General features: G+C 46.6%; 1 protein-coding gene across 1 annotated transcript in view; it reads right to left on the bottom strand.

The window, feature by feature from the left end:
* Positions 1-10,367, bottom strand: part of C2CD3 (C2 domain containing 3 centriole elongation regulator) — a 34,472-nt gene that overhangs the window by 9,566 nt on the left and 14,539 nt on the right. The window contains exons 8-16 of the mRNA XM_031064781.1: positions 8,970-9,090; positions 7,528-7,796; positions 7,076-7,165; positions 5,438-6,046; positions 4,377-4,682; positions 3,261-3,399; positions 2,536-2,600; positions 1,741-1,946; positions 904-1,004 (exon numbers count right to left, since the gene is read on the bottom strand). Of these exons, the coding sequence (XP_030920641.1) occupies positions 904-1,004; positions 1,741-1,946; positions 2,536-2,600; positions 3,261-3,399; positions 4,377-4,682; positions 5,438-6,046; positions 7,076-7,165; positions 7,528-7,796; positions 8,970-9,090 (1,906 nt within the window). The remainder of the gene's footprint in view (positions 1-903; positions 1,005-1,740; positions 1,947-2,535; positions 2,601-3,260; positions 3,400-4,376; positions 4,683-5,437; positions 6,047-7,075; positions 7,166-7,527; positions 7,797-8,969; positions 9,091-10,367) is intronic.

Below are 10,367 nucleotides of genomic sequence, written 5' to 3'. Positions count from 1 at the left end.
AAACAACCCTCTGTTCAACCCCAAAATCCAGCCTGGAATCTCTCACCGTGCAAAGTCTGCCACCTGAGAACAGCCCGTGTCCTGAAATGCACTGAAGAGCCACCCATGGGTGAAAGGAGTTCTTCCAGACGTGCACAGGAATGGCATTTACTACCTCAGGTTTATACCAAGTCAAGGTAACAGTGGGGCTGGCAGGGGGCTCCCAAGCCAGCTGTTCAGACCCCAGAGGGGTGGCACACAGTCCCTCTAAACTTCAAAGACACAAATGGGGAGAGGATCACCTCTGTAGGCTAAAGAAACAAACAACAAACTAAGACACTCCCAGGCATTTGAAGGGACAGAGAGCAGGAATTACTGCAGGATGTCTGACAGTCCTACTCCTGTAACATGCAATACTGCAGCTGGTCATGGGCAGAAATTAAGGCAAAATAAAGGGGATCCATCAGGAATACTCTATTCTAATTTACACTTACTAAAAATAAAACCAAATACAGACATAACCCTTATTCTTATCAGGGCCTGGAGAAAGTACCTGCCAGCTTTAACAATGGCACCTTTTAACCAATGGTAAATAAATTATTTATTTATTTTTTAATTATTATTTATTTACCATTTACCAATGGCAAATAAATCCTTATTTACCAGGGTGCGAATGAAACAAATCAGGAAGTATCAGTGACAAGGAAAAGAACATCTGGGCTGTGCCAAAAGGAACCTGTCCCACGATTGCTACCTCCTGCACCTCTCTCTCACTGGGAAAGGCAATGCCCACTAATTTTTAAGCCCCAGCAGAGTGGACACACTTTGACAGGGTGTACCATTTTTGAGTAGAGTTAATTTGCTTTAGAGAGGCATTTCTGAGACCTGAAAATAACCAGAAAGGTTGTCAGCCTGTGGACTTACTGCTCTCGAGTGGGAACACTGACTTCCTTCGACGAGGAGTTCAACATCTGCTTGGACAAGTGTGCAGAATTACCAGGACATGCTGGAAAGCTGACCTTCACCTGGATGGAAAGGCAAAAGGAACACTGTACGTGAGTCTTTCACAATAAGAAAATAAGAGAAATTAAGGTATTATCCAGCTGATCCAACAAAACCTCAGGCTTTCTAAATAGCTTTAAATTTTCAAATTATTTCCCAGCACTGAGCCAAAGTACTATTTCACAACACTTTCATTTCAGACGCTTTTGTTAACTCCCTCCATGCTATCAGAGAGTAAAGTGATGGAAAGTAGGATGAAGGCTGCATTACAGGCCTATAACACACCCAAGCATATCTGGAAAGTCTAGAGAATAAAGAAAAATCCAGAAAAAAAGGCAAATAACCCAGAAAAACAGATTCCTGCCAAATTACACGTTTCCTAACCAATGAAAAGGGAATCCACTGTATGTTTTTGAGCACCACCTGTTACCCAAAGCAGCAAACAGATCTAAGCCATGCTCCCAGACGGATGTGATGCACAGAAAATGCACAGAATATTCTCCTAAAAAATAAAAAATCCCACACACCCATGAAGCAACCACAGAGTGAAGCCAAGGGGGACGCTCATGACCTGGCTGAGGTGCTGCAACTAGCACTGGCCAGCAGCTACCATGGAAATCTGGAGCAGAATTCCTAAGGAATTAGGTGGTTTTTATGCAGACTGGTCCATGAGAGCGCTGTGAATTTGCTCGGGAGCCCAGAGCGCTGATTCCCAGCAATGCAGTGAAGTGTGAGAGGGCAGGAGATGGAGGAACGTACCGCAGAGCTTCCCGGCTGGCTGCGGGCCCTGGCCTGCCTTTCCTCTCGGAGACTGTGGATGTTCTGGAGAGGGGACACGGCCACTTTGATCTGCCCCCGGCACTGCCCGCTGAAGTCGGTGATGTTGTACCAGCCACACACCAGCTGGAAGCCAGAGAGCAGCGGAGACAGGTCCACGGACGCAAACCCGATCACTCGCTCCGACTCTGCGCAAGGAGGACACAAAGCACGTGTGACAGGAAAAGCACAAAGCACACTGACATCAGGCATTTCAGCAACGCTAAAACACAGCCCTGGAAACATGGCCTGGAGGTGCAGAACAATCCTGTCCAGCACGGGGAGATTATTTGGAGGACCTGGGTTATGTTCAGCTAAAAATGTCCCTGCAGAGCAGAGACAGCCCAGGGCAGGGAGAGGGACTGGCAGCAGAACCACCGTGTGCACACAGTGCTCTGGATACACAGGAAGGTTATTCTGGAAGCAAAACCAAACAGCACGAGAAGGAAGCAGGTAAGAATTTCTTTAACATCTAAATCACCATCAAAATAAAACCAGAGAGAATAAGGATGAACCAAGTCTTGTGAGATGATTAATGGGGAAAAGGAGGTTGCCAAGGGCCAGGAAATCAACAGGTACTTATCTCTAGCATTCTTCTTGCACAAGGCAAAAGATGGCATTACAATTCTACTCTCCTATTCACTTAACAGAATTTATTTTCCTTGCATAAAATACAAGGAACCTAAGGAAGGGGATGCAGAAAACACACTCCTCTTAATACTGCACCACAAACTTTACCTGCTTTATGCCACACCTTGAAGACCAAGGTTTGCTGTGGATCCAGGAGAAGCTCTTTGGATAATCTGTTAGGAACAAAAACCATAATATTTTATGCAAAGCAGGGAAAAGCAGTAAAATGCTTCTGAGGTGTCAGTGCCATTTTATCTACCCAGACAAACAAGTTTCTTCCTGTACTGACGGGGGCAGGAACAAAACAAACCCCAAAATTACTGAGCCTCAAAGTCTAACACATCTCTACATAGTTTGGGCTTCTGCTTATTCAAGAAGTATTCCCCTCTCCTCACTCTTGCTGTACATTTAAAAGATAGGGCAAAGAAATTGTGAGGGAGCAGAAATATAGGAATAGTTTATTTCAGACTCAATAACACAGTGACAGCAAAGCACTGGGCTTATGGTTCAAAGCTGTAATGTTTAAAGTTCAGTGCTGGAAATAAAAAATAAACAAATGTAAAAATGAAGTATTAAATGCAGAACAGTTTTTAAGTTCTTTGAAGGGACTCAGATTTAAAACACTGGAGGAGACACAAGATTGGATCACACAGGTTAATTCCTGAATACTGCCATGTATGACTTGGACTGCCGAGGTTCCCTGAAGCAGTCAATTAATCTTTTTTAATTTAGGCTCAGATATCCAGGTCTGAGCTAAAAAACCCCAAGCCACACATATTTTCAGACCTGCCTGGCTGTCAGATGTGGAAGTGCGTGTGAATCCCATCTCTCACCTTGCTTGCTGCTGGAAGTCCCAGACTGGTGAGTCTGTATTTGCTATGACTGGAGTGGTGAGTGGAGCATCTGCTCCAGCCACAGCAAATGACACACAGCTGCTGGGGGCTGCCACTTCACGCTCTGTCAAGGGACTTCCTGAAATGACAGAGAATTAAATACAGATTTTTTAATTAACAACAACAACAACAACAACAAGAAAATCTAAAGGCAGTTCAGCAATTAAGACCACACCGTTGGCAAAGAAATCCACCATCTAGCAAATACTCCTTTTCACTGGTGGAGCTGATAGCACGTTATATTTACAATGGAAGCAAACATTACATGAACCTTTCACAGAGCAGAAACTGGAATATTCATGGGAGAAACAGAAAACCCATTTCCCCAAGATCATCTAAGAAGTCAGAAGTAAAGCTAGGAATACAACCCAGGTCCTGAGGACCCTATTCCAGTGCTTGACTCCTCATGCTGCAAGACAGAAATATTGAAATATTTCTGCAATGCTCAAAAGAAACCTCCTTTATATCATCAAAACCTTTGCAATAATAAACAAAATTACACCAGTTTTTCAAAGACTATGGATTCCAGAAGATTCTAGAATGATTATAAAAATCCATCTGCAGGGCTCAGATTCTTTTAGAAGTACATACCCTTAAATCATGGCTTGCATTTGACTCTTAGCTGTGTTATCAGGGGAACAAAAGCTGAGTACAGCGAGCCAGCTTTACAGATTTATTATGTGCTAATTTAGGAGTCTGTGGGACAGGGGCATCTTGGGGTTCAGTTATTCAGTCAGTGCTTAACCTGGAGTTTAGCTATTCAGATGGTGCCTAATTTCAGAATTCAGCTGTCATCCCTAACAGGTAGCATTTATTTATATTTTGGAGTTTATTCAGGAGGATAGGCTGTGTGGTTCAGCCTCCTGCTTCCCCCGTACTTACACAGTGATTGGGGCTGCAACACCACAAAGCCAAGTTAAAAATTCCTCCCTGCCATTCACTCTACTGGAGTAGGAACAGATCTCAGAGGGAAACAAAGAAACAGAAAACACAGAAAGAAGAAAGACAGGCAGGAAAGACAGAAGAGGAAGGGTGTGTGTCTGTGTGAGATGTTACCTTTTAAACTTAGGTGCATTGCTCTCTCCACGAGGATACTGACAGCAACTGTGTTTTCCAGAAACACCACGTCCTCTTCCTGCGGCTGGCCATTGGTGATCCCTGAACTCTCAACATCCACCTGCTGCTTGTCAGAGAGCTGCTGGCCCAGAGCAGGGCTGTCCCCTGTGCCTTCACCTTCGCTGCTGCTGCTGCACTGCTCAGCACAGGGAGCTCTGGGCAGGGCGGGAGGAGCCAGGCTGACGTGAACGCGCACGGCGGCTCCTGCCAGGTCTGCAGCATTGCTTCTGAACAGGGGATACACGCCTGCAGGAGAGGGCACAGGCAGCCAGGAACTGAGCCACGGGAACAGCAGGGGCTTGGAGAGCAGCTGCTGCAGCTCATTCCTGCAGAGACCTCACACGAGCCCAGCAGAACAAATTTTGATTCCCAGTGTAATTTCTATGTGAGTTACCACCCAGAAGTACAAGCTTGGAAACATTAAAAACCACGACCAATCCCCCAGATTTGGTACACCTTCATTTTCCCCCAGTAACTCAGATTAGGGCACATCACCTTCCTGAGAGCCCTGGAAACAGTGACTCTGCGTAATTTCAGATACATATATGGTGAATACAACATATACCCTGCATAAAAATTTCTTTTAACTCTGGTAGTGTATCTAAAAGAAAAGCTTATCGATCCACAGAGCTGATGAGTACCATGTAGACAACAGAAACCATAAACTAAAACACAAGTTCCACCTCAGTGTGAGGAAGAACTTATGTCCATGGAGGGGGCAGAGCCCTGGAACAGCTGCCCAGGGAGAGGCTGGAGTCTCCATCTCTGGGGACATCCCAAACCCACATGGATGCGTTCTTGTGTCATCTGCTGCAGGTGACCCTGCCTGGGCAGGGGGTGGGACTGGGTGATCTCCAGAGATCCATTCCAACCCCGACCCCCCTGGGACTCTGTGCAGGACAAAAAGCCATGAACATTTTGTTTAAAGTGACTAGGGAAGGAAGCACGTTAAATTGCCAGCAGGGAGGAATGGAATGTGATCCTGTGTTTCAGGGACTCACCACTGACACTCAGCGTTCTCCTGGAGCGCTCTGCCAACGCTGCCAGGTCGACGTAGGCAGATCCAATGAGACGATCTGTGTCCAGGGGTCTTTCCACCTCATTTTCCTTGCCATAGGCCCACCACGCCTGGATTTCTAACTTCTCCTCCCTGAAGAACCACAGCAGCCCCTGGCTCCTTCTGAGAGTCACCTTGCTGGGTTTCCTGAAGCTCACGGTGACGCTCTCGGCGTCGTCGCTCAGTTCTGGCCGCCGCAGCCACGTCCAGGTGGGCTGCTGGTTGTACAGTTTGTACCTGAGGTAGCAGTGGGTGCTCCTGTGCAGGTGTGCCTGCCCTGCCAGCAGCAGGCAGTGCAGGGGCAGCCACAGCCGGGGCGTGGAGATGGTCACGGCCACCGGGCTGGCACTCTGCTCCCAGTCCTCGCTGTCCTCGTGGAGCTCCTCGCTGCTCCAGCCCAGGAGCCTGGCAGCCTCCAGAACGCGCTCCCTGTCACCCTGGTGGGCAAAGGCCACAGAGAGCTCCAGCCCTCCCACAACGGCCTGCAGGGCGCTGGAGCAGTGTGGGGACAGCGGCTCCTCGGAGAGGCTCACTGGGAACCAGCCTGAAACACCTGCGGGAGGAAAGGGCCTGTTAGACTCGTCCCAGCTTCCCAAAAATGCCACTGAAGAACAGTCACCCCTCTGGTCACCAACCAAGGACCAGAATGCCAAAGAAACCTAGAGCTTACTTCTCATTTGGAATTTTAATAAATAATTTCTAATCTGAAATGGCAGCAAGTTCCTGGCCTTCTAAAAACCTCAGTAGCAGTTCTGATCCCAAAGGATCTTCACTTCACTAACAACACCCATTTTACAATGACACTATATCCCTGGGATGCCCAGTTTTAAAATTATGGGTTCTCATTTCTTTCCTACTCCCTTCCCATTAAAAACAACCTCCAAATTTTGGGCTGAAGAAAATGAGAAGTTCACTGAAATTAAAGCAGAAATAACCGAGGCAATAATAAAAACATCATCATTACAGGGTATAATAACCCCAAACTAGTACTAGATACAGGAGATCATTAGTGGACAAATATGTGAATAATTTTTTCACAGAAATTTCACAGAATCTTCTCAAGTGGAAGGGACCCAAAAGGAGCACTGAGATACTTCACACACAGTTAGGAAAAAAAAAAGAGTTAATCTGACTACTTCCTAATTATCTAAGCCTTTTGTTTCCAGCTTTGACATCTGAAAAGCAGTCACTGGTCTTGCACTAAACACTGCAACTTATGGCTTGACATCCTCTTTGGATTTTCCACCTAGAAAATAAACAGCACTGAATAAAGTCCTAAGGATTTTAGGTGCTGGTTTCAGCTGGCATGGAGTTAAATTGATTCACAGTAGCCCCAGAATATTCATTCAGCCACTAACCATCCTACACCCCAAAACCAGATTTTCAAACAACCTTTATGTGCCTTTCCTAATACAGGATTTTTACTGAACACATGGGGAATACCTCAAAGAACTCTGGTCTAAAAAAGCCCAGAAACTCCCCCCAAAACCAAAACAAGCCCCCCAAAACAGGAATGTAACAGTTTTAAGGAATTGCAGTAGCATTTACACAGAGTGTCAGCAGCACAGCACTGCTGTGTTACCTGATCTCCTTGTCAGCAGGTCTCTGGTTGGGATCGTGACTGTCCCAAGAAGATAATCTCTGGATGTTCTGTCAGCCAGTTTGTCAGTGCCTGGAAAATAAAATAATTTTGTAAATACACCCAACTGGTAGGTAAGGTTTAGAAGTGACTGACTGGAGGGCAGCTGGTAAGAGGTGATCTTGATCACTGGGAGGTTCAAAAACTCTTTGCACAAGGGGAACAGTCTCTCCCAAAGACAATTCAGGTAGTTACACCTATTTGCAACTGCAGAGTTCCCTGCACAGGGCTCTGAGCAACCTGACCTGCTGGAAGATGGCCTAGCTCATTGCAGGGGGTTTTTCAAGTCCCAGCCCAAACCATTCCATTATTCTATGAGTATTCTTTTCTATACTAAAATTAAGGGGACTTCTGCACCAGTATTCAATCCTTGCAATCACCCCTGCTGTCCTTACCTGACTTGGTGCTCTGATGGTAGATTGAGAAAAAAATACTGCCAGACTCCAAGAGCTCTCCCAGAGAAGAGGCTTCTCCACTGCTTTTCTGAGTGCTGAGATGGCAGAGGAAGTGCAGGTGATGCCCAAACTCGGGGCAGAAGGAGCAGGGCACGGCCCGGGTGCGGCGCGCCTGCGCCGGCGGCAGGAAGGACGGCAGCGCGCACACGTAGGCGTTCACTCCCACCCCTGCATGGTACTGCACAGAGGGGTTCTTCTGGGCCACAGCCCTGCAGCCCACGGCGGGGGGGGGGAGAAAAGAAAAGAAGGAACAGAATGCAGATAATGAATGAGGAATCTAGGAACCAACAGGCTTAAACAGAGGTGAAAAGATGGGACTAACAGCGAAGGTTCTGAGTCAAAATTCGTGTGGCCTCTGGCTGCATAGCATTTGCATCTTTTCTTTCTATCTGAACATACTAGGGACAGATATGAAATGATGAGATGAGTGAGATGAGTTCATCACTGGTGGCTGTGCTCTCATTTGTGGTTGAGAAAGTACTCAGCACCTTTAAGGACACACTGTACTGTAGAATAACTTCCCTGAGAACCTGCTCCAGAAAGAAGCCAAAGGCCAGGCCAGATTATTTTTACAGACCAAAACTGACCAGCAAAAGGAGATGAAATTAGCAAATGGAATAATTTACAATAAACCAGACCCAGGTATTACTCAGGTCATACACCTGAAGGATGAGGGGTCTGAGGTCATTCAATTCCTTTGACTTCTCCAAGCACCATACGACAGTGATCCTCACCTTTCAGGATCTGCTTGAATTAGGATGGACCAGGGTCTCACAGCAACACTGAGAAAGGGTCAGGCAATGGCTCTGGAATGCCAGGAGCCATCCTTCTCTTGTGGAACTGACTCCCTCTATTCTAGCCCTTTCCTGACTCTGGAAAATCACATATTCTGGAACTAAGTCCAGCTGATACCACACACTGGCAGCAGAAGCCTTAAGGTGGAAAGGAACATGTTTCATTTCCTGGTCAGTTTACTGAGGTTTTCACAGTGAAATGCAAGAAAACAAACCCAGCTAGTTTTTAAACAGCATCAGCAACACCAGAACCAGTGCCCAAATAGGTACCATCTTATATCAGCCAGTTTTTGTATCAGTCATTAGTGTAAAAAAAAAAAGTGGAAATCTAGGAAAACATGTCCTTCTGACCTGCATCCTTCTGCAGAAGAAATGCTACCACCCTGTACTGCAGCCTCACGGAGCAGAATAGCTGCTGATGGTCTTTATAAAGTTATTTTCACTTTAGAGCAGGACCTACTTGGAATCTTGGTCCCTGCAGATGGAAAACTGGCCAGTAAGAATTTGATCTAATCTCATGCCTCAGCCTGCTGCCTCCAGACAAGGCTGTTTAAAGTGAAAACTGGTTCTTTTTGAATTAGGCCTTACCTGGCTGCTGCCTGCAAACCAGCTGCCCGGTGTATTTGTACAGAAAGAGAAACAGCTTGAGCAGTTATTCCAGCTGCTGTTTTCAGGGATTGCTGGTACCTCACACTCACATTGAGCAAACCTAGATTAATGAAAGAAAGAAAGAAAGGAAAGAAATGCTCAGCCCTTAATGTACATACATCCAACACACTCAATATTCAGCTATACCTATTAATACAAAACCTACTCTATTAATGAGTATTTTTCTGAAAAGATAAATCCACAAATCCACTGAGATTGTTGGGGCAAGAGGTCGCGCTTCAGCTGGGAGGCAGCGTCGCCCTCCTGTGGACAAACAGCAGCACTGCAAGTCGGGTCCCGCAGTGTCGCCCTCATGTGGACAAAACACAGCACTGCAAGTCAAGGCCCATAGTGGCGCCCTCGTGTGGACAAAACGCAGTACTGGAAGTCAAGGCCCATAGTGGCGCCCTCGTGTGGACAAAACGCAGTACTGGAAGTCAAGGCCCATAGTGGCGCCCTCGTGTGGACAAAACGCAGTACTGGAAGTCAAGGCCCATAGTGGCGCCCTCGTGTGGACAAAACGCAGTACTGGAAGTCAAGGCCCATAGTGGCGCCCTCGTGTGGACAAAACGCAGTACTGGAAGTCAAGGCCCATAGTGGCGCCCTCGTGTGGACAAAACGCAGTACTGGAAGTCAAGGCCCATAGTGGCGCCCTCGTGTGGACAAAACGCAGTACTGGAAGTCAAGGCCCATAGTGGCGCCCTCGTGTGGACAAAACGCAGTACTGGAAGTCAAGGCCCATAGTGGCGCCCTCGTGTGGACAAAATGCAGCACTGCAAGACAGGGCACGCAGTGTCGCCCTCGTGTGGACAAAATCTAGCACTGCAAGATGGGGCCCGCAGTGTCGCCTTCCTGTGGCCGCAACCCAGCACTGCAAGCCAACCCACAGCGTCGCCTGTCATGGACATATTTTATGAAAAATCCTTTCATGAGGATTTTTTCTCCCGAGAAGCTGAGAGGCCTCAGAAACGAAATGTAAACAATGGTTATGTGCTGCTGTGGAATGCAACAGGTGGATCTTTGATTGGTCCATGTCGGTTGTTTCTAATTAATGGCCAATCACAGTCCAGCTGTCTCGGACTCTCTGGTCAGTCACAATATTTTGTTATCATTCCATTCCTTTCTATTCCTAGCTAGCCTTCTCATGAAATCCTTTCTTCTATTCTTCTAGTGTAGTTTTAATATATAATTTTTTTTACTATAAATAATAAAATAATAAATAAAATAATTAAATAATAAATCAGCTTTCTGAAACATGCAGTCAAGATTCTCATCTCTTCCCTTGTCCTGGGACCCCTGTGAAGACCACCACAGTGTCGCCCTCCTGTGGCTACGCCC

This window comes from Geospiza fortis, unplaced genomic scaffold, assembly GCF_000277835.1.
Source record: "Geospiza fortis unplaced genomic scaffold, GeoFor_1.0 scaffold1532, whole genome shotgun sequence".
Classification (NCBI taxonomy): domain Eukaryota; kingdom Metazoa; phylum Chordata; class Aves; order Passeriformes; family Thraupidae; genus Geospiza; species Geospiza fortis.
This window is presented reverse-complemented; position numbering and strand designations above follow the sequence as displayed.